The sequence below is a fragment of the Lynx canadensis genome, chromosome F1 (genome assembly GCF_007474595.2).
Source record: "Lynx canadensis isolate LIC74 chromosome F1, mLynCan4.pri.v2, whole genome shotgun sequence".
NCBI lineage: Eukaryota > Metazoa > Chordata > Mammalia > Carnivora > Felidae > Lynx > Lynx canadensis.
Window position 1 is genome coordinate 12,354,929 of NC_044319.2, and position 27,724 is coordinate 12,382,652.

At 34.4% G+C, this 27,724-nt stretch overlaps 1 protein-coding gene across 3 annotated transcripts in view; it reads right to left on the bottom strand.

Annotated features, from left to right (window-relative positions):
* Nucleotides 1-27,724, bottom strand: part of KIFAP3 (kinesin associated protein 3) — a 161,092-nt gene that overhangs the window by 36,569 nt on the left and 96,799 nt on the right. For all 3 annotated transcript variants that reach the window (XM_030302531.2, XM_030302533.1, XM_030302532.1), the window contains 7 exons: nt 25,776-25,884; nt 24,194-24,306; nt 23,503-23,668; nt 22,746-22,871; nt 18,943-19,041; nt 13,659-13,744; nt 319-508 (listed from right to left, as the gene is read on the bottom strand). In XM_030302531.2, the coding sequence (XP_030158391.1) occupies nt 319-508; nt 13,659-13,744; nt 18,943-19,041; nt 22,746-22,871; nt 23,503-23,668; nt 24,194-24,306; nt 25,776-25,884 (889 nt within the window). The remainder of the gene's footprint in view (nt 1-318; nt 509-13,658; nt 13,745-18,942; nt 19,042-22,745; nt 22,872-23,502; nt 23,669-24,193; nt 24,307-25,775; nt 25,885-27,724) is intronic.

Genomic DNA, 27,724 nt, shown 5'->3' on the forward strand with positions numbered 1-27,724 from the left:
ATTTTCAACAGAGGTCAGCAACCTTGAGGATGTCATTTTAAGTTATACATTGTAGAAAGCAATAAACTAAGAGTAATTAATTTTCCTAGGTACAACCTTTTTTTCTGGAGAGCACATCCAAGACTAACTGGAAAAAAATAATGGTGAGTTAATAGGTTTGTATGGTGTGTATGGATGGTACTTCTGAAATCATTAGGAGAAGTCTATTTATATATCATAAGAAGTGCTTCCAAAGCTTGGGAATGAGCAAGGCTGGTAGACCAAAATCCCTATTTATAGCACACAAACTGTTTAATTTTGCCTTGGTTACCGTCTTACCGGAGTTATAGAAAAGGTCAGGTCTTTCGAGAATATCTCCTTCATGGATATACGGCTCAATTCGATCATCACCATACAAGTACTGCTCACTCTCATCCATCTGGCGGCTCTCTACCATCTCTAGCCACTGGGAGTTATGCCAGCGGAACTTCTCACTCTGAATTTTCTTAGCCCATTCTTCATCATATTCCTATTGAAAACAAAGAGTCAAGTATTACTGCATAAGCTTATAAAGTTACTCCCTTGGCCCTCAGATAACAGGTTATAATAATAATTTGGAGATTCTTCATTTGGGTCAGAGGAAACATTAAAAATACCCGTTCAGAATTATTCTATACAATAATCAATAAAACCAATTAAAGACATATGTTAAAGGCATCTGTTTGAATTACCAATTGCGAATGGTAACGGCAAAAACTGGAAAAGTTTAAACTTCACAAATTCTCTATTACTAGAATTTAGGTAAGCAGTCAGACTTCAGCTCCCAAAGAAATTTGTGGCAATAGTTACCTTTAATGTTAGTTACCACTAATGATAGGTGGTTAAGCATCAAAATGGTATCTTTCATGATACCTTATTTTAGATAATACTTCTTAATAGGAAAGAAAGCACTTGAATGTCTCCTAACTACTGAAATGGTTTACCATTAAAATAACAGAATTTAATTTTGTTTCAACCACAAAATAACATTATCTTATTTAGTCATAATTATTTCTTTAAATGTCTGTCTCCTCCTCTGATCATGAACTCCCGAGGAGCAAGACTGGCTTCTTCACTGCTGTATCTATAATACTTGTTCACAGAGAACCTCCTTGGTGAACATTTCTGATATAGGCAAGTTATATAGGCAAGTTATTATTAGCTACAGATCAACCTATCTAGCTCCCTACTTTTCCCAAAGACTGTAGTTATTCTGACTAGTGTATTCACTTAACAATGGATGGACAGTACCACTGATGGCATAGATTAAAAAAAAAAAAAAAAGATTTCAGGTATTTCTTGTCATTATAACTCTAGAGTCTTAGTTTTAAATTCCTCTGCCATATCTTTAACATTTTTGTTTATAGTTATCTAAAAGAGTTGGAAAGGTGCCAGGCAATAGTACTGTCCTCCAACAGTCAAGATGACCATGATAATTAACAGGTGGACCAAATACACATTGTAGTTAAATAACGAGCAATTTTCATAGAAAGCTGAGGCTCAAGTAAAAAACTGTCATCATAGAAGGAATTTCTGGGATGTCCTAATTATTAAGCTTTCTTTAAATTGTTTTCATGTTTATTTATTTATCTTGAGAGAGTGCGCAAATGATCAAGTGTGAGTTGGTGAGGGCAGAGAGAGAGAGCGAGAGCGAGAGAGAGAGAGAAGAGAGAGAGGGAGAGAATTCAAAGCATCCTCCATACTGTCACTGTCAGCACAGAGCCTGACGTGGTGCTCAATCCCATGAACCATGACAGCATGATTCAGGCTGAAACTAAGAGTTGGAGGCTTAATCAACTGAGCCACCAAGGTGCCCCTAAGCTTTCTTTTTTGATAGTTAAATATTAACATTCCTATTAGTTCTCAATCTATTTCCTAATATAATTATTTAAAATTTAATTGTATGAAAGAGCGATTATAAACATTATTGTATTTTATTTTAAAAATAAGCATGTATTAATCCACTTGTTATAATTTCAATATTTAAATTGCTTAAGTTTTTACTCCGAGTTAAATCTACAATTTTAACTTACATTTGAAATTGACAATTTAGATATAAACAATAAATTCTAAATCCAAATGCCATCTTGTTGATATGCTTACAGTGAGATCATATCGTATCATATAAATATGATAATTTATACAATCATTCATCTACTGATCACATGTAAGTTCTTCTGATAAAATGACATAATACACGTAAAGCATTTAGAAAATCTATATTGAAAACACTTAATATTAGTCAATACTGTTAATTAATTGAAGAAGGTACATTAATTGAAGTACCTAATTAACTGAATTAGGTAGGTACTCTAATTAGGTACTATTAATTATCGTCTTTTTACAAATGAGAAAATGAGCTCCAGAACACTGAATTAACTTGATCAAGTGCACACTGCTAGTTGTGGCTATTACAGCTTTGTAAACCTTGGGCTGGCAATGTGAAAAAGGCAGAGGATAAATGAGTATTTGTCAGGGTCACTGTAGAATGGATTCTTCAGTAATGAGAATATAATAAATGAACTCCACGGTCAACTTTCAGTTCTAAGAGTCTATGAATGTGTTGAGTTGTTGACCAAGCAGTGATGGGAGAGAAGTGGCTCTGGTCTGGTTAAGTATATTACATAACACATTATATTCTCAATCATGTTCTCTCTGACCTGGCTGTACATGGAAGGATGTTAGGGAAAGAGGGAGTTGAAAAAATAATGGCACAGTTGTTACAAGCAGTTTCATTGGCTACAATTTCAGTGGTTCACTTTGGGTTTCCAAAATTAGACAGAATACTAAATTGTGCTAATTATGTAGTATGAGCAGTGTGATTAGCTTTAAAATAATTTAGCCCAAATGCTAAATATAATTTTGAACCTCTTTAAAATTCATGACTTTGCAAGTATACTTTTTGGTTCCCTATGTAGCACAGTGAATGTATTAGTTGCAAAGTTGGCTGCAAAAATATATTACTATCATATTAGAAGTGGCTAGATGATTTAAGAAGAATGATCACATATACTTACAGAAAAAAAAGGATGAACTTATTGTCCATTAAGGTAAAAAAATTTAATGCATAAAAAAAAGTAAAATGGTATTTTGGGGAAGAAATTCTCCATACTAATTGGCCTTTTTGCTAAAAGATAAGTTAGTTACAGGTCATCAAAACTCCCAGAATATGCCTTATAATATCATTATGCCTTATAATCCTATTAAATCTACATTAAATACTGGAGCTAATTTGATAGGTACTGTTTCTTTTGTGAGTACTAGTTTGTTTCACTTGGCAAGAGGTATGAAACTAACTTTACTTTTTAAAAATTTTTAATGTTTATTTTTGAGAGAGGGAGACAGAGCATAAGTGGGGAAAGGGGAGAGAGAGAGAGAGAGAGAGAGAGAGAGAGAGAGAGAGAGAGAGAGAAAGAGAGGGAGACACAGAATCGGAAGCAGGCTCCAGGCTCTGAGCTGTCAGCACAGAGCCTGATGTGGGGCTCGAACTCATGAACGGAGAGATCATGACCTGAGCCAAAGCTGAAGCTTGACTGACTGAGCCACCCAGGCACCCCGAAACTAACTTTATTTTGATAGAAATACTTTAAATTTGATTATCTGAATGAAGAAGTGTTCAATAAAGATGACAGAAAGATGTATGACTTGATTGTTTTAATTTAGGTTCAGGCTTAAGGATTCCTAGTGTAAGAACAGGATATAAAACCTAGTCAAGTGCTCAAAACATATTAAAATATGGGGTTTGCTATTTCACTGAGAGTAAAACTTGCCTCTTACAAATTTCTGTGAAATGTTACAAAAATAAACATAATTTAAAAAGTAAATTACATATCCATAAAGTGTATTTAATCTAGTAAATAATGCTCTGCACAAGGGAAAAAAATCATGCTTATTCTAGGCATTACTATTTTACATGCTCCTCATAAGATTTCCCTATTCTAATAAAAGTACAGTAATAAATGTAGAAAGATGCTATTTTCTTCACATATGCCCTGCAAACTTAAGCCTCTTATCACCTTTCAAGCTGAGAGCAATGTTCTCATTAATGAGCCTACACATACAAGGTTTAGTTTCTAAAATAAAAAAGACCACCTATCCACAGACTATCTATCCATTTGACAGAAGTCCATACACACAAACCAAAAATATCCATAAGCATCTACAGCTAACTTTTGATACTAAAGTTTGATTTGTTAGTGTCTTGGGGAAGCTGATTTTCCAAGGCAGTGAATTGGCACAGACCTAGCACTAAATGTAATTAGACTACCTTATGTTAATCTGAATTCCTTTACAGTTTTCACCATATTTCTTTGGTCACTTTATGAGTGAATAAACTCATAGAACCAAGGCATATCTTAACATTATAATGCCCAAGAGTATAGCAGCAATGATGCAGATTATACTGTCATTTTATTAAAAATAAAAATTTTTAAGTATTTTTGTACTATAAAACTATAGATTCGATTTTCTATTACTAACATAATGATTAATGTGCAGATTATTGTTTACAGGATCGCAATGAAAACACTATGGCTGTCTTAGGTCTTTAGAAAACAACAGTTTCTCCCTCAGGAAACAGGAGACAAAATATGTTATTCTGTACCAAGCTGTTTAATCATTTAAGATATAGAAAACTATGTTTTGCAGATGATCCAATGATTACAGATTCCTACTATAATGAATCCACTACAATGACAAGAGGAGTTTTCATGAGGTAACCGTTAGCAACTATGTGTGGCTTTTTGTCATAGATCATTGCAAAGAAAATGGCAAAAACCCTTGACCAACCAGTATCAAGCCCTTAAAATCTCAAGAAGTTATAACATAGCTTTTTGAAATATTTATAACCATAAAACTATTTCATTATTGAAAGCTGAAAATTATAGAAAAAAATACCCATACCTTTAGCTAGCTAGAATCCTAATACTCTATATACACTATCGGTTTTCGATGACTTTCTTAAGTCCAATATTAATAGCTAACTTTAGGAAATACTTTTTAAAAGTATTTTTAAAATTTAGAAGCTAAGTATGAGACATTATTAATATGTAGTACTTGTACCATAAAAGTTTTCTCTAGTTTGTGATAATATGGCCTTAGGTATTTGAATGTTTAACAAATACAGCATCTTGGAATGAAGCATGGAATGAGGAACACAGTATTTGTTTAAATAATTGATTTCTCCTTTTCCTTAATAGTCAACATTAGTGAAAATGAGATAGTACTATTTCACAACTAAAATGCTGGGTTTTGATTTTTATGTTTCTGAAACACTGATTTTTATGTTCCAGATTACTTTCTTTTCCTTATTTCCTTCTCTCCTTCCTTCCTTCTCTCCTTCCTTCCTTCCTTCCTTCCTTCCTTCCTTCCTTCCTTCCCTCCTTCCTTCCTCTCTTCCCTCCTTCCCTTCCTTCCTCTCTTCCCTCCTTCCTTCCTTCTTTCCCTCCCTCCTTCCTTCTTTCCTTTCTTTCCTTTCCTATTCCTTCCCTTTCCTATTCCTTCCTTCTCTCTCTCTGTCATCTATTTATTTATTTTTGAAAGAGACAGAGAGAGTGTGAACAGGGGAGGGGCAGAGAGAGGGAGAGAGGGAGAAACCTAGGTAGGCGCAGAGCCTGACACAAGGCTCATACCCACAAAACGAGGAGGTCATGACCTGAGCTAAAATCAAGAGTCGACGCTTAACGGACTAAGCCACCCAGGCAGGCGCCCCTATGTTCCAGATTTCTTAAAAATCAATTATTTTAGCTTATGCCTGTTGAGAGTCTATTTAGTACTAAATTAATAGGCTTGGACAGTGGTCCCAAGAGTTTTAGATTTCAGAAAAGTTTCAAAAACAAATTTGGGGGACTGATGTTATATGTAAATCAACTACTACCTATTATTGACTTAGAGAAGAAAGACCATTTTAAGACTATAAATGTAAGAAAGACAATCTGAAAATGAAGATCTACCTATCCAAGACAAAACATGTTAACAACCTTATATTTGTAACAGCTCCCCAGCCCTAACATCTCTCTCTGTGTGCCCCTCCCTGGACCTCCTCTCACTATTTTTTTAATTCCTCTCTCTCCCATTTTAGTGAAAACCAGTAAAAGCTTTATCATGCTCCAATGGATCAGCACTTAGCTATCTTCTGTATCTAACCTCAATGAGTAGAGTTCAACAGCCATGGCAAAGCCAGTTCCTTTGTGTCTCGGAGTCTGAATTTATAGGAATTGATGGTATACGGTATGGTATAGAACAAAGAACAGTGGATTAGGAATCAGGGGACTTGGGTTCTATTTCCAGGTCTGATACGAACAACCTTCTAAAGGCATTTTAATACCTTTTGGTCTCAGATTCTTCATTTCTAAAATGAAACAAATCTAGGTAAGATTTACTAAAGTTCTAACATTCTATAAACAAAAAAATGTATGATTAATACACTTATTTCATAAAGCTTTTGAAATAATTATCCCCCCAAACTGAAGAATACTGGAAGTCTAAGGAGTTTATTTTTAAAAATTAAATATCAACTCTAAATGAATATCCAGTGTCAAACATTTAATAAATTCAACATATATCAATTAAAATCTATTCTTCCTAACTCCTCTCACCCAAATCCCCTTCCCTCTTAAATATCCCCTTCCCCCATTGTCAGGAAATAACTGGGAATTCAGGGATGTTACTGCTCAACCACAGCCAAGATACGTCATAAAAATTTATCAAGCTGTTGTGGAAATACACCAGGAATACAGTTATTTTTTCTTCATTTTTGAAATACTTCTTTTCACAAAAAGGGTACCCTGATAGCCTTGCTCTGAGACTTGAGTTTGTCTTGTATTTAAAGGTACACATGCTTTTTTATTTTCTTCTCAGCTCCTGACATGATCTTAAGCACTCAGTTTCCATAAAAACTACGTGTCATGAAAGACTTATGGTTTGATTTTAAATGGAATGTGCCATCCTTTTTGAAGTCCTACATCATTTTGTTTACTACTTAACCATAGAAACATTGTGAAGCCTCACCCAGCCTATTATCAGAGCCTGTTCACTATCAGAAAAACTCTTTGTAACTGGCTTCCGTCACACCTTGTATCTGATTAACACACTATAGGATAACATAGAGCTACATAGATCTGCTTTGTGTTCTAACACAGCTGATGGAAAACAGATTTTCCTTTCTCCTTTAATGTGACAGCCCCCTAATTGAGAATGTAATATGGTTTATTTAATACACTTCTTCATACTAAATTAAAGCAGATCTAGAGTAATTTAGTTGCTCATTAAGGTTAAGGTAATAGTCGCTAAACAGATGCCTTTTATATCGTAGAAAATACTTACCCCAATGATATGTATAGGATAAGTAAATATAGATATACACATAATTAAACACATACATAACAGAACTGTTGACTTTTAGGCACATACTACCTACTTCTCAACAGTACTATCCCAAGTTTGTCCTTTAGTCTTGACTGTGAATGACATTTTCTAACCAGACCTCAAATATAATGCTCTCTTTGACCTCTGTTCAAAGTGCTGGGGAGGCTCATCTGTGCAATATCATTTCAAATATCATGTTCAGTCAGGCCACAAAGTTAAAGATAGAACTAAATGAAATTTATTTAATTAAGAAATCATGATTTTTATCTTTTGTACTATGCTTGGGTTCTTTTGAATCCAGTATTGCCAATCAAAAGAAAACCACACACAATAAAGCAACAACATGCATAAAGCTAGCAAGGAATACATATACATTCATATACATACGATCACATTCATATCATACATATATATACTCTATATTCTAACGAGCTAGAAGAACATCCTAAATTTATGCCTTTCAGGTTTATACAATATAAAAATGAACTCCAAAAGAGGGCTAACCAAACTTATCTCTCTAAACCCAATTTGATTATATAGAATTGAGAAATAAAAAATCTCACTTACAAATCCGAGCCAATGAAAACTGGTACCAAAACTATAAAAGAAGCAAGAACCAACTCCACCTGTTCTGGAAAGAACACCTCAGTAGTTTTCTGTCAACTACTCACTTAAAAATTCTCTGCTCTGTGCCCATACTCAACCTGTAAGTCAATTAAAACTGACTGCTGTCTACCCATTTTACCCAATCCCCACCCATTCCCTGCTTTTGAAAGCCTGCCCTGAAATAACCTGAGTTCTAACCCGGTTCTAATCTAATCCTATGAAATCTAATCCTAATCTAATCCTATGAAAGTTTCTCCAACTGTCCCTTCCAAGATGTCATAAGACATCTTTTTAAACTGCTTTCCCTTGCTGGCAAGATTAATAAACTTCTGTAGGACACAGGCTGGCCTGGCAATTTTTGTGGGGACCATACCAATTGATGTCTTAGAGTTTATATGTAAACCTACAATGGTTTATCTCATTTTAAAACACCAGTCTTATTAAATATAATTTTGACTATCCAGGAATAAAGACAGCACCTAATTTTTCAAGTTTAAAATACCAAAACTAGATATTAATTCCAGGTTACTAAAATATACACAATTTGCCCATGATCACAGACTTACTAAAAGAGAAAGGGCTGTCCTTCAAAATCTCAGTGACACAAACTTGTGTTAGTATCAGATCACAGGGGCCTGTGGCTGGTCAGAAAGACAACAGACATTAATCCTTTACCAGAGAACCTAGGGACATCCCTTTTCCCATAAACACCTTGTAGATACAATGTACCATTAGTGCAGAACATCTTTTGATAGGGCCATAGAGTGTACCGCTTCTGGAAGGCAAGTTCACCTCTGGATGACAGTACCCTGTATTCTCTAGAGTCTAGGATGTAAACTTTTGTATTCTAGGGACTTTGTGTTGCTGAGTTTTATATTCCCAGTGCCTTAGTGTTTTGACACAGTAGGTCCTTAATAAACATGTATTAAATGTTTTACAACCCAATAATGTCAGGGGAGGGATTTTTTTTTTTTTTTACCAACTGGGAAAGAATTCCTGAGGTCCTCAAATGCTTCACGCAAAGTTGAGGAAGTACTTAAGGATAAAAATCTAATTGGGGTTTTAGAAGCTCTCTATGTGTAGAGGGTTCTGTTCTTCCCTTCAGGATTCCCAAGGCTTGGAAGAGAAGAGACAACGATCAACTGCCATATATCCCCTTGGAAAACGAAGCTAGGCTCCTCTCCTCGTGTCCCTACTCACTGCAGCTACTCCAATCCCTGCCTCCCAAAGCTACATGTAAGGCCTAGTCGGACAGGTGACAACTTGCTCGTGAGGCCATAGAGACCACATCACCAACCATATAACCCTCCAGGTACAAAGAGTACTACCACCCCACATCTGTTTTAAGTTGCTAATTGAGGGATTAGGCCCAAATTCATTAAACAAATCATCACTAATGTAACATTTCCATAACTTGGGGGACAAGTTCTTTACAGCAGAAGGCATATTTCCCCAAGCACCACAAGGTATCGAATTTTTCTTAACTATTCCATGTTGTTCTGAGTAAAAATGAAGTTTGTTTTCTTAAAGATAAATTGCCTTAAACTACAAATGTTCTCATTCTTTTTCTTTTCTTTTTTTTTGATTTATTATTGTTCTAGAACACAGCCATGCTGAGAACACTAGGATATCAAAAGCCTAGTGGTGAAAAGAATCTTAAGAGATCATCCACTCCCATTCTAGGCAGGTTTCTAACTATTTCAGAAAGTTGGTTATGTAGTTATTACTAATGCTTACTGGATGGAGGCTTCACATTCTCCCTTGGCAGCTTATTTCTAGTGTTTCATCATCTTTGCTGTGTCTAATCAAAGTTTCTCCTGTTTTGAATTAAGCCAATTTCCTCGTTTTACTCTTGAAAAAGATTCAGGACAAGCAAATAGCACCCTGAGTCATGATCAGTAATAGAGTCTGAGCTCAAAGAACCGGACTGGCAGCTATGTCTCAAGTGAACCTGAGAAGCTGTCATTTTACTGATGCATTAAAAAAGCCCACTCCTCAAATTTCTCCCAAATAAGGAGGCCTAGACAGGTAGGAGTGTCACTCTGGTCTGAGGTTAGCCGATAAACTGAGTCCAAATTAAAATAAGTTACTGCAGATTCAGAATGTGGGTAATTTAACAGATAAGGCACTTCTACACTAGAAGAGGCAGATTCCTGTTTACCACACTGTCCTAATCAAGGCCTTTTGGTTAATTACCCTATTTAGAATTGCTGTGACATGGAGCTTTAAAATGCCAAATTCAGCCATTTTGTAGAATAATCTTAAAATATAAATAGTAATATTAATATATCTGGCCAAAAACATACTCCAAATAATTTTCCACAGTTAAAATCCAAACAGTGAACAGATTATTTTCCAATACCATTTAAAATATTTAAATGGACAGAAAATAACATAGATAATTAACCGTACCAAGGAAAGAAAATGTTGGTCCATGAATTTAATCAACATATAAACTTCTCGGGGCACCTGGGCAGCTCAGTCAGTTAGGTATCCAACTCCTGATTTTGGCTCAGGCCATGATCTCATGGCTTGTGAGTTTGACGCCCGCATCGGGTTCTGTGCTGACAGCTGGAGCCTGTTTGGGATTCTCTGTCTCCCTCTCTCTCTGCTCCTCCCCCATGTGTATGTGCACGCACACGTACACTTGCTTTCTCTCAAAAATAAACACACAAAAAAATTAACTTCTCAACTAGGTCTGAGTTTTGGTCTAGTTTGAACAAAACAGAGAGTGACCATCATGTAGCAGATGCTTCATATGTATTTTCTCTAACCCTAACAATAACTCACTAATCCTCAAAAGTGTCATTGTAAACTGAATCTTCAAAAAGTTATAAAATGTCTGAGATTATTCAGTAAGTGAAAGAACTAGAATTAGTTGTATTCTAGATGCAATACTCTATTAGACCAAGTTGTCACATCATAGAGGTCAAAGTTGAAGATCAGAACCCTTACCCAACTGAGAAGGGGAGAAAAAGTTCTGAGAAATGGTGCAGTTCCTTACTATCAAGCCAAAACTGAACCAGGGCCTGGACACTTATACGTGTATAGTAGCAGAAACGTAAGGAAACATTCTTCCAGCAGGATGCGGGGTGTTTCTAGCCCTTTTATCATCTATATTAGACTACTTCTTTTCTTCTAAGAAACTCAGCTGTGAATATGATGAAGTTGGGTAGCAGAGCAGGACTTTTAAATCATATAATTCACACACAAATATCTTTAAATATTCTGTTTAATAAGTTTATTATTTCTAAATATCTTTTTAGACTAAAGTTTCCCAATGTGTGAAATGAAACAGTCCAAAATTACTTGGCATCATATCAAGTACTTACTTTGTTAAATCTCGTGTAGAGAGTCATAGAGTGATTAGGTGAACCTTCAGAATACTTATTCAAATTTTTGTTATACTAAGTCAAGTGATCAGATGGCATCTTAGGGAGCCATATATAGGTAGCTGATATATCAGCAGTTTCATTTTATTGATTGTTCTTCTTTAGAGGCCTTACCAACAATATAATAACCTAAAATAATTTTCTTTGTGATTTTACATTTTTAACTCTGACTAGGATTTATAAGTTCCTTTAAGGACAGTAAGATCAACAAAGTAAAATGAAGATTAAAAATGTTCATTGGATTTAGAAAAATGAAGGCCAGGTGACTTTAGTGAGCACCATATCAGTGCAACAAAGGAGGCAGAAGCTAGAATTCATATAGGTTGAAAGGTGGATGAGGGGAACTGAAGAAATGAAGGAAGTAATATGGAGACAGTTTTTTCAAAACATTGGTTCTAGAGAGAAAGAGAGAGCTAGGACAGCCATCTAGAATAGAAAAGAAAGGTAGTAGACACAGGGTGGGGAAAATTCCCGTTTAAGATGAGAGACTTTACATGGAATTCTATTCCTGAAATCATTATATATTAATATATTAACTAACTTGGATTTAAATTAAAAAAAAAAAGATGAGAGATTTCAGCCCAGAGTTTAGAAATTATTGGGAATGTTTTTATATTCATATTTTATACTGAATTTTTTAATAATGAGACTGAGCTGGCATTTTGGAACTATCACAAATTTACTTTCTATACCAAACATATCTAAACATTACTGCCTTCCATCTACTTTTCTCAAATAAGACCATTTTAAAAGTATGCTAAAGGCATTCTCTAACAAACTGACATCTCTTTCCCTTCTTCATTGCTTAAGGTAAGATAATCACAAATAGAACTTGAGGAAATTTTTTCTTACACTACCTACTTTATACACAACACTAAATTTAGTGATCTACTAGAAAATAGTATATGAGCCATGAAATTATTCCCTAGGAAAATAAATATTCTCTATTCATAAACCCTGTCACCAGGGGTCTACATGTATGAAACACCTTACTGGAATAAGGATTTAATATGCAAAGTTTCCTTATTTTAATTTAGAGATCAAAGCTAAAAATGTCAACATACTCATTTAGTTTTAAGCCAGTAATGATATACTCAGTCCAATCCGAAAAATAGATGACATCAAATAAGATGAATTTTGAAATAAAATCCAGGAAATTGGCAAGGAAGTACCTGATAGTGACTGTCTGATTTCATAATGAAATCACTAGCATAAATGCCAACTTAGAGGACTTCTACTAAAGTTGTTAACTGATTCTTTAAAATGTTATTCTAAGGCGGGCCAGGGTGGCTCAGTCGGTTAAGCGTGCGACTATTGATTTTGGCTCAGGCCATGATCTCAAGGTTCATGAGACAGCCCTGCATTGGTCTCTGCGCTGACAGCCTGGAGCATGCTTGAGCCTGCTTAGGATTCTCTTCCCCACCCCTCCCCGCTCCCTGCTTCCATGTGTTCTCTCTCTCTCTCTCAAAACAAAACAAACAAACAAACATTAAAAATGTTATTCTGATCATTTAAAAAGCTTAAGTGAAACTTTGAAAACTACTGAATAGGGTATATTCAAGAAACTTCTTATCAAGTGAGCCAAAATAGAAGGTATAAATCCAGTTCAAAGAAGGAAGCACTTTGTGTATGCCACAGGTGAAAACATTTAAAGTAATCTAGTGTATGGCACATCCCAGTGCAAGGCCCAAGTCCAGGCAGAAGACTAGGTGGTCAGCAGGAGCATGACTTCTGAAAAAAGTCTGTACAGAGAGCAAGTTTCTAATCCAGGACTCAGATCACCCTTCTGATTATATTCCTTCAGTTATACATCCTTTCAAAACTTCTAAGGTCATGAATAACATGATTTTTGTATGTTTCATCATTCCAAAGCAACTGGCAAAACAAGTGTATGCATATGACAAAAATCAAAGCACTGAAAAAATAACTGATATAACATTTGTCTTATTAAAAAAGTTTAAGGGTCAAACTGCAAAACTGACTATTAAATTCTGGTAGAAATTCTCATCAAACCCCTGCTCCAATGTAATAACTTCTCTGAAAAACAAATGATTCTGAGAGACATGTAGACCTCTTCAAGGAGCCTAAAGGCTGAAAGCCTTTAATCTTTTTTTAATGATTAAAATATGAATTTAATATCACTGTATTTTCAGAGACCCATCAAAATACAAATTTGCATTTATATTAAATGCCAAATTCTAAAAAGATGTACAGAGTTTTCTTTTCTACCAAATAAAGACTATTATTACACTTTGCATAAGAAGAAGAATTACTTACCGCTATAATATCTAAAGTATTATCACAGACCTTTCGGATTTCATTATTTTTATCATGCATCAGATCTATGAGATACGCTGGAGCCTCTGAATAAAAGTGGTTAAAGATGCAAATTGTGTTTGAGATTGAGCCTATTCAAGGATATTAGAAAAATCTCACATTTCTCTAAATTCAAATTGCCCCGGGAAATCTAACTTCAAGTTTTAAAATTGAGTCATCAATAAAAGCTGACCATAAACATTTAACATTTCATTTCATTTCATTAATAGAAATAAGAAAGAAAAAAAACACTAAATAAAAAAGGGTAAGGAAAACAGAACCAGTAAGTCTCAGAAAGTACAAGGACATCTTTTTGAAAATATCTTCATGAAAATAACTGAAGAGGGAGCTCCAGAGCCACACAGCTATCTGTTAAGCTTTCCTGAGAGAGCTGGCCCACCTAAAAGTTCCAGAAAATTAATTTCACATAAAAATAACAACAGAAAAGAATCACAGTCATATTTTGTAGATGATTATGAGAAAAATATAACATTTTCACATAAAAGATGAAAGGTGTAACCCAATACTTCAAAAAGAAATAAAAGAATGTAAGGAAGTAGAATATATGTATAGGAACAATATATATCAATGTTAGAGAACTCAAAGAAATGAAATAATTCAGGAAAGAACCAAAAATAAAGGTAAAAATAATTCCAGATATATAAGAACTAAATTTATAGTAACACATGAGTAAATAAAAACAGATAAAACTCCGAGAGGAATGGAAGCTAAAAAGGAAGAAAACTTGTAAAATTTAAAAACAAATAAGAGAAAATATTAGAAAATGACTAATTATTTAAGATAGGCAAAGAAGATCCAACATAATAGAAATTCCAAAGAAGACAATAAAAGCTTTTAATAAAAGAGAACAAATACTAAAAACTAAAATTCAAGAAAATTTTCCTGAAATTAGGGGAAAAAAAAGACAAAACTATATACTGAAAGATCACATATGATACTTGGAGAAATCAAGCAAGGATGATGAATACCAACTCAAATTCTAATAAAGCTATTTGGCTTTAAAAATACAGAAATGCTCCTCTGGTCTTATTGGCCAAAATATCAAGTCATTTATAAGGGAAAAAAGAGTAAATTGTCATCAGACACTGACAGCTATCAATAATTAGCAGACTACAGACGGCACACTGTCATCAATTCAGGCAAGAAGACAGCGGAAAAATACCTTTGAATTGTGGAGAAAAATAATTGGCAATCTAAAACTCCATATTCTGCTAAATGATTATTAAAGAGAACATGCTAGTTATTTTCAGATATATTTTATTATTCATAGATACTCATTTAGCAGTATAAGAGAACGTAATTATGAAAGGAAACTCAGAGAGATAGAGAAATGGAATTCAAGAAAAAAAATAGCAAACAGGGAATAGGTCAACATATTCTAAGTCTTGAATAAGTACTAGTTTTTAAAACGCAATAGTTAAAATAATAATTCAGTTTCAAATGTTAGAAAAATGTTACAAAAATGAGGTGAATTATTACACTATCACATACCATGGAAGATGCAAGTGGGGACGTTAGACTTACAAGTAGAAGAATACAGTCCTTTAAAACTGGAGAGAATACATGTTGAAATTGGGTTTAACTCCTACAAATAAGTAGGGGGAAACAGAGGAAAAACAGAAAACTCAAATTAACAGAGAAACCGCAATGAATCCAAAAAAGGCAGTGAAGAAAAACTTCTTGATCTCCAATATTTACAGCCGATCTTTGTTAAAATTGTATTTGAAACAGAAGCCGGGTGTTTCCTCCAAGAAACTCTAGCACACATGTACACAAGCAAATGACATTCTTTGCAGCACTGATTACAATGCCGAAAAAAATTTTATCAAGTTTCACAGCAATTGCAAAGACAGAGGTTAACCCTAATCTTCTACTCATTGGTGCTACTTACTATTTTTCTCAAGGGGAAAAGAGGATACATTTAAAATGTAGAAAAAAATACAGAATAATATGTTCTCAGAGAGAATCTAAAAGGACCAAGTCAAATTTGACTTATTTTCCCATGCTGCCATTGTTGGGATTGTATGAAAATTATTACAATAGCATTGGTTCTCAATTTCAGATTCTCAATTTCTATGCATTGTGCAGAGAGCTATTTTTAATATCCCAAACATTTTAATATAAATCATATGTTGACCTAATATAAGTCTATACCAGCCTTCTTAAATATCAAGTTTCTTTCATTCTGTTTAAAATTATATCAAATAATGTTGATCATTAATCTAAATTTAAAAACGGGAAAAGGAAATAATTACATAATAAATCTTCACTTAAAAATTTAAGTATAGTCAAAATCATGATAAAGTAGTTAAAATTATAGTGAAATATTTTAATAGTTCCTAATTATGTGACAAAAGACAACAAGACATATTTAGATATCATTGACATCAACAAAAATCCCGGCTTTTGGACACCAAAACACTGGGCAAAAGCACTCTAGCAATCTTTACAATCTCAAGGCATGGATGAAAGCATTGGATCTAAGTAGTATTCCTTGATGCTTTTGTAAAAATTTTAAATCAGCAGATCTTTTCTGTCCCATTCCTTCCATTTTCAACATGTTATATTCGTCAGAATAACTATTTAAAAAGTACTCACTTCAGATTCAATGGCTTCACAGAAATTGAACTGGGGAGAAAACACTGACAAGAAAAATCAAATGGAAGTGGTCTTAATACTGTGAACTTTGACAATAAGGTACTGAGAGTACATTTTAAATAGATAGACTAGGTTAGAGACACTTACTATGCACTAGCACTTGGTAGGTACCATAAATACTTAATTCCTTAGTCTTCAAAAAAACCCTATGGCGTGACATGTAAACAAAGGTCTCCTTCAAAGAAGTTACCTTAGGAAAGCTATGCTTTCACTTTCATATTTTCTAACATGTGTTTCTTATAGTGTCTTCTGTAGTTATAGAAATATTCTGTTATAAAATATCATTTCAGATTCGCTCAACCCAGAAAAGCATATTAAGTTTTCCAAGAAGACCCTGTAGCAAGAAAACCTGTTTAATTCAGTGTTTTCCATATTCATTTATCACAGAACCTTTTTTCATGAAGCAACTATTAATACAAAAAAAAAAATCCCTGGAACACCACTGGGGAGAAGGAATTTATTCTAATGTTAATACTGCTCAAAAGAGTGTATCTAGAATTTATTTTCCTGAGTCAGTTTATAAGCCACATTTAAAAAATATTACTTATGATAAAGGAAGCTCTCTCTAGTTAAGGCAAAACAGTGTTTGCATTATTGATAGCCCATACTGAAATCAACAATTCTGAGTTTAGACTTGTTACTCAGACTTGACTCTCAGAGACTCCCAGTAATTAATCTCAAAAACAAGGCAATTTTCTCCAAAGATGATACTTAAAGCATGTGTCATTGACTTTGAATGTAAGATCAGAGGACTTTAAAATAATGTTTTGAGCGATGGCCCATCATCATGCAAAAGAAAAAAAAAGTCTTCTAATGTATTAATTTTAAAATTAATTAATTTTAGACACATGTGTTCACTGACCTAAGTACTACCCACATGCTAGGTGCTATGTTAAATTTTGAGTATAAAGATGAGGAAAACAAAAGCTTGTCCTCGAGCTTGAAGAGCTCAAAACCTTTGGTAAAGACAGGCATATAAATACACAATTTAAAGTTCTTTACTGGAGGTGAAAATAAATTACTCCTACTGGGAAGGAGGGAGGCTTAACTGGATTAGAAAGGCTTAACTTTAAAGATGGCTTATAAATCTACCTTTAATGAGCTGGAGATTATTAGGTAAAGAAAGAGAGAAATGCATTTGAGGTTGATAAGGCACACAAAGAGGCAAGAAGATGGGTCCTATCTGATAAATGATGAAAAATTTGGGTGTGCTAAGAGAAAATTGTGCACTGTAGAGTTAAAGGGGGAACTCTAGAAAAACAGATTAAGGTTATCTTAAGTTTAGATTTTTCACATGGGTAAATAAGTATTTTACTAGAGGAGTTCAAAAGTAGTTTTTTTTTTTTGGGGGGGGTACACAAACATGCAGATGACCACAATAACACACACACACACACAGACACACACACTCACACACATGCACACACACACACAGAGAGATGCAGCTTAGATATCACTTCTGCTGCCAGCATTATATGACATCCCCCGACTCGGTTCTATATATATCCTTGGATATACATATTCTTTCCTGCCCAATGCATATACCTTTATGACATTGCTACACTGGGTTATAATTTAATATTTCTTATTTACTTGTCTGTCTCTCCAATTAGACTATAAACTCTTTGAGTACAGGGACTGACTTTTTTATAAATCTAGCACTTAAAACACTATCTGTTAATAGTGTTTTGGCAGATGTCTGCATTACGAATGTCCAATTATGTGTCATAAAAGAGGTAGCAGACACAAAATGCTCAGCTACGAGACTGATGGATGGTACTGTTATTATCCACTGTGAACACAGAAGGAGGATACAGGGGAGGATGTTGGCATTATCAAGTACCCTTTTCAATGCAATAATGATAAACTCTCACTTATTGAGTATCTCTGTGTGTTGGAAAGAATTACAGGCACTTTAAATCCATCAGTACTTATAACAATCATACGAGGCAGGAGATGTTCCCATCATTTTTATCAGATTATGGTCATTTTATAGATGCAAGATTTTATACTCAAGGGAGGTTAAATAACATATCCAAGGTCCTGCAGCTTGTAAGTGGCAAAGGTAACTTAGAATTCGGGTTCTTTGATTGTAATACATGTAACAGCTCTTTCAACAGGTGGAAGACATCCAGATGGCAGTTAGAAACAAATGCCTGGGACTCAAGAAAGAGAATTTGAAGATACTAAATACTTAGCATATAGTTGGTAGCTGAAGCCACGGGAATAGATTTGTAGAGTGAACACATTAAGATTGAAAGAGTACTAAGAATAGTACCAGGAACATCTGATAGTTAAATTATGTTAACAGAGAAGAAAGTTCTGATATGTTTGTTAAGTTCTTAGGAATCACAGCCCAATAAGTTAATAAAATCGCTTGTGCTATTCTACCTGTACGCTGACTTGGGGTCAAGAGCTTCCATGAAAAATAGCTTGCCCTCTGAAATTATTTTGGGGCTTGGTATTTCCCACATCATTTGAACATTTGCTAGGAAAAAATATGTAAAGATGCATCTTTTCTGAATATGTGAAATGTCATTATCTGTCGTAAACATTAAAAGGATACGTGTTTCCTTGATTATGACATCTCTTGTGGCTTGGTGAAAAACCATCTGGTAGAAGACATAAATTATCTGACACACAAATTCATCATCTTCTTGTTGGGCTGAAAGGAAGCAGAAAACGTCAAATAAGAGAATTCTATAGTTCTATACAAAAGTGAAATACATCGATTGGAATAGTGGAGAATGAGAAAACTAAAAGGGACAGGAGACAAGTAAAGGGTAATCAATTTATTTATAATATATGGGTGGCATATATCATTTATATCTTTATTTAGATATTTTTCTAAATTCCATGATGATGATCAGGAAATTTTATAACACATTTTCAGAAGTTTTAGTAAATTTGGTTATAGTTAAACTACATAGGTAAAATTACTTTGAAATACAAAGATAAAACTAAGATTTTGTAAAAAAGAAATTATATCTGCTCTGAGTTTACATCAGACTACTTGAGATGGTCTCAAAAGATCAGGCTGGACTTAGGAAGCACTGAAGGACAAGACTGGTGTAAGAACACACACAGTACCAGTGTTTCTCTGTAATTAATTCTCACCAGATTTTGCCTCCAGGTATAAATACCTTGATTAAATTAACTTCTATGGCCCTAATGTGAAATGGCGACACTTACCAACACTTGTTTTTTGTCCATCGTAAGAATTTTTTAAATAATTCTAATTTATGAAATAAATCTGGTTCTATATTTTGTCTGTATAATGTTGACTCCTCATGAGAAAAACAGTTCTTAAAAAAAAAATCACACCTTCTAAATTCTAAGGTTTTGGTAGAAAAACTTACAAAAATTTTTTCTAATGTTTATTTATTTTTGAGGGAGAAAGGGAGACAGAGTGTGAGCGGGGAAGGGGCAGAGACAGAGAGGGAGACACAGAACTTGAAGCAGGCTCTGGGCTCCGAGCTGTCAGCACAGAGCCCGACGCAGGGCTCGAACTCACAAACTGTGAGATCATGACCTGAGGCTAAGTCGGATGCTTAACCCACTGAGCCACCCAGGTACCCCAAGAGGTATTATTCTTGAATAATGTTAACAACATTAAATTTTACTTATTGTCATGAAATAAGTTATTTTAGTTTTAATGTAACTGATTATATAAATAGTAAAAGGAATGTTGCATATCATAAGCTAATTAATGTTTAATATTATATAAAGAATAGTTTAATAGGTTAGCTGATACCCACTGATTAATATATAATGGCAAAAGCAAATACTTATAGAAATCTAATTTTTAGGTACTGGTTATGAAATTTCATTTATTAATAGTTTTGTATCAACTCCTGGCATTTGTTCAATGATACCTGTTAGACACAGATTTACAGGTCAACAGAGCATTAGCTATTTGTGTAGAATAAAGTGCGGGACCCTTAAAGTCCAATCTGTTCCAAAGGATTTCCCTCACTAACTTGCCAATGAGAAAAAATTCACTCAATACTCACCATGGTAAGTGTAGTCACCACCTGACATCATAAATTATTATAGTATTATTGACTATATTCCCGGAAATCCATGTATTTCTTAAAAAGAGAAGCATATAGCCTCTGTTCATGATAACCTCATGGCAGAGAACATTAAGACACAGTAAGACACTGTGAGCTGGCTCTGTCAGCTTGCCTTGTACATGTCTCAGCTCCCTCAATCATAATCGAGGGGGAACAGCAATTCAAGAAAACCAGTCATTCTGTTTCAGATTTCTCCAGCTCATCACAAAATTTTCATTCTCACTCTGCCAACTACATTGTCTTCATTTACACCTCCCAACCACCTAGTCTCTCTTTTAATTGTTTCTCATTTGGAAAACTCCTGGCTGGGAGAAGGGTGGACCAAAGTAAATATGTGTGTGTATACACACACACACACACACACATATATACACATATACATATATATATATATATATATATATATACACACACACACACACACACACACACACACACAATATGTAGGAACACTTCAAAATATGGAGGTATTATCTCTAGATGACCTATTAAATGCATTATGTTAAAGAATTTATAAATCAAACTTAAAAATTCAAAAGAGAGAAATGGGCAAAAGACTTAAATAGGTATTTAACTTTATTAGCCATAATGAACTGACCAATAAACACAAACAGGTACTCAATTATTAGTCATTAGGGAAATGCAAATTAAAACCACCACTCTGAAGGCTACAATTAAACAGACTGATATTGCCCAGACATGAGGGTGATGCAGAACAACTGGAACTTTTGCACATTGCTGGTGGGACCGAAAACTGACTCAACTACTTTGAAAAACAGATTGGCATTATTTACTCAAGCTAAACTTATATAGACTCTATGACCTAACAATTCTACTCCTAGTCATATGTCCAAAAGGAATGAATACATATATTCATCAAATGAAAAGTTTAAGAATGTTCATAGAAGCAATATTTATAATAGCCCTTCTCCTATCAAAAAAAAAAACCCCAAAAGCCACCCTATCGTTTGCCAATAGTAGAAAGGATAAACAGTCGTATATTTGCAGAGCAATGAGAAGAAACACACTTCTTAACACAACATAGATGAATCTCACTTTATAACGTATGACCAAAAAACCCTGGATTCTACTTATATAAAGCTCAGCACCAGGCAAAAGTAATCTACATGTGACAAAAGAAAGGATAGACACCAGTTTGGAGAGGGTGATAATGACTGGGAAATGGCAGAAGAGGGACTTCTAGGGTGATGGTGATATTTTATTTCCTCATGTGAGTGGAAGTAACATGGGTGTGCTCATTTTGAAAATTCATTGAGCTATATTTTTGTATTTTTCTTGTTATACTTCAAAAAAATCTATGAAAAATAATACAAAATGCAGATTTATTATACCTGGCAGGAAAGCCTGAGATTAGAATGTTATTTCAGGCTTCCCATACCTTCCAAAATCCCTACCTTAAAGCCCTAACCTAAATGTGACTCCAATTTGGAGACAGGTCTATAAGGAAGTAATTAAGGTTAAATGAGGTCATAAGGGTGGAGTTCTGATCCCACAGGATTAGTATCCCTTAAAAAGAGATACCAGAGCACTGTGCGTGTGCTCGCTCTTGCTAGCTCACACTCTCTGCTCTGTGAGGATGTGATGACACACCAAGAAGGTGGCCTTCTGGAAGTCAGGAAGAAAGGCCTCACCAGGAACCAAATTGGCTGATACTTTGATCCTGGACTTCCCAGCCTCCAGAACTATGAGAAAATAAATTTATTTGTTTAGGCAATCCAGTCTATGGTATTTTGTTATGGAAGCCTAAGTAGACTAACACAGAGTCCTAGAGAACTTGATGCTAATAGAATAATATTAGATTCAGTTAGATTTTGTATGCAGTGTGGAAAACAATGAACCCTGGCCCCTTAAAAGCAATACGAAGTTAAGGGAAAAATTCCATCTAGGCCTCATTGCCCAATTCTGTAACCATAGCCACTGTGGCTAATTGAATTAAAATTAAATACAAAATTCAAGTTCTCAGTCCCAATAGCCACATCTCAAGCACTCAACAGCCACATGTGTTAGACAGTGCAAATAGAGAACATTTCCTTCACCACGGAACGTTTAGAGGACAGCATTGGACCTAGAAGGGAATAGGATGCTTCCAAATGAACCTTCCTGATTAGAAATCAAGACATTAAAAAAAGATAGGAGATACAATTCAATCAACACAAAGCTCAACAGAAGGACAGAATATTAGTATTTCATGATTGCAGATCTTTTATATTTAAAAATGTAAATAGCCTGTTCATATATTAACAAAAGTAAATTGAAACAAATTATAATTTACCATTTAGCAATTCAATGAGTGCAGGGATTATCCCAGATTTGGCTAGCAATGCAGCACAAGAGTCATCCATAGATACAGTTCCAATCATTATAACCACTTCTAAAACAAGGTCATCTTCTGCAGCACCTAATAAAGTCAAACCACAGAAAGTTTTCATTGCAATGTCTTGATCCAAATCCATTTATACTGCCAAAACTTCAATGCACAGAGAATATACTGTAAGCTATTAAATCAGTTCTTATGAATCCTTAACATGCTTATAACTTTGTCCTTTCTTCCCATTTCTATGCTCAATGAAGAAGATAGTTCATAATAGTAAGGGAGGGCAGCACTGAAGTGATAACACCTCTCTGAAAATGTAAACGAATGACAATGTAAATACAGAAAACCGAAGAGTCATTTGAATGGCTCAAAGAACTTTGTGTGTTCACAGGTATGCATGCATGCAAAGAGGATATGGTATTTGGTAATTTTTAAAAGGCAGGATAAAAAAATAAGCAGGGAAGGGAAAGGAAACCAATATTAAGATAACACGTTTTTAGGAAAAAGAGTACATACATCTAACAGGAGACCTAGTGATCACCTTTCTGGGAGGAAGAAACTAGAACTAGAGCTGAAAGTTGAGGTGTGGGAAGAAAACACATTACCTAGTATAATAATGGTCACAAAATACTGCTCTAGCAGTTGCTCTCAGCCGCAACAGAAAGAAATAGAAATAACTTAATGATTACGCAAAATGGAAATACTTAGCACAGACCTGGTTTTAGTTTATCCTTGAGGTATGGGACCAACTTGTACTCCTTAAGAACCAATTCCCAGTCTAAGTCTGGAATGGTCAAATTTGCAAGAGTTCCCAGACATTCAATCACAAACTCCTCTTCCTCATCATTAGAGATCTGGGCTGCAAGGTCCCCAACATAATCCTAAATAAAACAGAATTTTAATACAAATTTAAAATATGATTTCTGCAGAAGAACCAATCTAATAATGTAATCCACAGGAAGAAAAATTAAGTATCAAATGTGATTCTCTTGTTTTAATAATCTTGAGCCAAATTGCTATAGGAATCATTGGTTTAAAGTTTATTATATATTTTTTTAGTTACCTCTATACCCAAAGTGGGGCTCAAACTCACAACCCTGAGATCAAGAGTTGCATACTCTTCCAACTGGGCCAGCCAGGTGCCTCAGGAGTCACTTGTTTAAAAGGCAAGACAAGTAGAGTGAGGACAGAAGTGTTAGGGGTTGGGATCATAAAGTGAAAACAACTCTAAAATTGAGCATGGGATTTCTGGAAGCTAAACTTACAAGAAAGTTTATAACAAAAGAACCAACTTGGGTCATGAGTTAATATTGATAAGAGCTCAGTAAGAGTTTTATTTCCAAATGTAGGACTTTAAAGCTTCAATTCTCAGGCTGTTTTAATAGAAAGAAAGAAACTATACTCACAATAAATAAATTTTTAGTTGGTCCATCATGCTGGGAAATGTTCCTAATCATTTTCATCAGCAATGGATCCTTAAACTTCAGAGCCCTCTTCATGAGCATCTTTAGCCCATTTCCTGCAAAAAACCAGAAAACTCCTCCAATAGAATTAAGGTTCATTTAAGTTTAATAAAATTTGTTTAGTTTACAGTTCTCAAAAAAACCCCAATTTACATACAGTAAAATGCCTGAATCTTAAGTGTACAATAGATTAATTTTGATTAAATGTGTGCCCCTGGGTAATTCATACCCATATCAAGATACAGACATTTCCATTCATTCCAGAAAGTGTCCCTTCTCAATTTTCGTCCTCAAATGTAATCACTTTACTTCTCCTTTTCCTCTTCCTCCTATTTTCCTTCTCTTTCTTCTTTTTAAAAAAAATTTTTTTTTAATGTTTTTATTTATTATTGAGACAGAGAGAGACAGAGTATGAGCAGGGGTGGGGCAGAGAGAGGGAGACATAGAATCTGAAGCAGGCTCCAGGCTCTGAGCTGTCAGCACAGAGCTTGATGCGGGGCTCAAACTCACGGACCGTGAGATCATGACCTGAGCCAAGTCGGACACTTAACCGACTGAGCCACCCAGGCGCCCCTTCTCTTTCTTCTTTTTAAACATAGATTAATTTTACCTGCTGTAGAATTTCATATACATGGTATCACACAGTATGTGCTCTTCTGTGTATGGAATATGCACCACAAATTTTAAAAATGTAAATGCTTTTTGAAATGTATCCTAAGAACATAAAAATCGAAATATGAAGTTTCAGAGAAAGGAAAACTACTGCAACATGGTTTGTTTCAGAAAAGAAGTGGCAACAAACTAAATATCCAAAATAGCTGATTAAATTATAGAAAATCCTTTAAAGGATTATTCTGCCACTATTGGCAATTATTTTATATAAAATATCTAATCACATGGAATGAGATTCAAGATATAACTTAAAAAAATGTCACCATATATAGATACAAAAACCAAATTTTATCTTAAAAATCTGCAGAAGCATTGTACCAAAATTTTACCTATGATTATCTCTGGATAGTGGAAGAAAAGATTTTAATTTTTTCCTATTTGCTCATTTGTCCCTTAAAAAAACAAAAAACAGAAAACAAATATGTATACTTTCCAAATAAGAAAAAAACTATTGAGCAGATTCTGAAATATCATAATGCATGACAAGCTATTTTACAAAGGTATTATAGAAACAAATATGATACATTTTTATTGTTATTATCTTACACTGTAACAGATTGTTTTGCAAATAAAAAGTTTTGTTTCATCTAGAAATGTTTTTAAAAATGAAATTTAATTAAGGGTAACTAAACCCTGGTTTATAAAAATATTACTAAAGGTAAGTATTTCTCTCATGATATAAGAGTATTTGTTCTGAATCTATCTGACCTTTAAAGATTAAAGCTATAATTTTTAAAACTACTTAAAAATAGGATTTACACAGCTACTGTAATTCTTAACTCCTTGTTTCTTTTCCAGAATTTGCCAGTTGCCATATGATTAAAGGTTATCTATGAAGCTCAAAGGCACTAACCTTCACAGATAAGCTGTACATTCCTTTTGTTAGCAGCAAGATTAATGCAGAAAGAAATGAGTTCCAAGTCAATTCGTTCATCTGAACATTCAAACAGCATCTTCATTAACTAGCAAAAAGCACATGGAATATTTTATTCAAAAAACCACACAGAAAAGCATCAAAAACACCAGATGTATTTTATTACAATGTATTATCTTAGATTCTGTGATGGGAATAATATAATACATTTCAACATATAAGTGGTGAGCTCTCACTATGGACTACTGAATGAATAAATGGTTGATGAACTACTAGATGTTCGGTATTAGATGTAAACTACTGAGTACAATGGAAAATACAGGAGGAATATTAGATACAGCCTTTGCATTTAAGGAATTCAAAATATTATGTAGAAGTAGAGCATTCTGAGCAAAAAAAAAAAAATAGCTTGTGCAAAGGATACAAGGTAAGAAAGAAGAAAAGAAGGCAAGCATGGTTGGGAGTGAGTGAAATAGTGTTCAGATATAAGAAGGTAAAAGCCAAATCATGCAGGGTCTATGAAGTACATGTTAAAGATTTGGGGCTTCATTGTAAAGATCATAGGAAGCCATTAAAGGCTTCTAAGTAAGTAAAATGGTAGGATAAGATCTGTGTTTCAAAAAGGTCTGGCCAGTGTGGAAAACAGACTGAAACAGAGTGAGAAAATGTAGGAAAACCATCTAGGAGCCTAGAGGAAAAGTGCAGGTAAGATGATGACTCTTGGACCACATGGGGCCACAGGATGGAGATAAAAGGATGGATTAAAGCTATATTTAGGAACGAGAATCAAAATGGGATTTAATAACTGACTAGATGTTGGGGTTAAGGGAGAGGAAGGGTCAAAGATGACTCCCAGGTTTCTGCACTGAGCACCAACATGGACAGTGGTGTCCACATTTACCAAACAGGAGAAACTAGAGTAGGAAGACTTTAAAGGGAAGACAGTCATTTTGGTTTTAGATGTGTTGAGTTTAATAAGCTGCCTATGTGATAGTGTGGTACAGATATTCAGTAGAAGTTATAAATGCAACCCTGAGTTTATAAGAAATGTTTGCACCGGAGATTTAGGAATTGTTACATATGGTTGATTACTGAAGCTCCAGGCTGGATCCAATCATATGGGCATGGGTATAAAATGAGAAAAGAACTCTACTTAATGATAAAAGAAAGAGAAGGTGGGTCTGAAAGGCAACAGACAGAAAAGCAGAAATCTAGGAAAAGGTAGGCTACCTATGCCATCTATCTGTAATCCAGATTTGTCATGATGAAAGATGGTTGCTATAATAAAGGAGAAATGAACTTTATGCTATAGTTTTTAGAGGCTAGTCTTCTATGACTGGTAAATCAGCAGATTAACTGAGTGTATACTATGTAAAGACATTTTTCTCTAAGTCAAATGGCTAAGACATAGGAAAGTCAGTCCTAAAATTTGTTACCTAACAATTTCTTATGTTTTGCCTCAGGGCACTACAATACAATACCTTTTTAGATGAGCATGCCCTTGTGAATCCAACACAGCACTGTATATACAGGAAGTGAATAACAGCTATTTGTTAACTGGTTAGACCCTCTTCTGTTAAATCTTGTTTTAATTATTCTCTTTGTAAATTTCAGATAACTTAAGTTTCAAAAAGGATGTATGGTCAACATACAAAAATCAATTGTATTCCTATGTGCTAGCAGTGAACAACTGGAAACCAAAATTAACACAGATCCACTTACAACTGCTCCAAAAAATTATACCTAAGTAAGTACAGTTCTAACAAAACTATACTTATATATATGCTGAAAACTACAAAACACTGTAACAGGTGAGTAGTTAGCAATATATCATGCCTTTTTCCAGAGGGCAGCTCTTTAACCACAAATGTTGCTACTAATAGAATCTTTAGATAAGGAATCATTAACACTTAATAATATTATAGAAC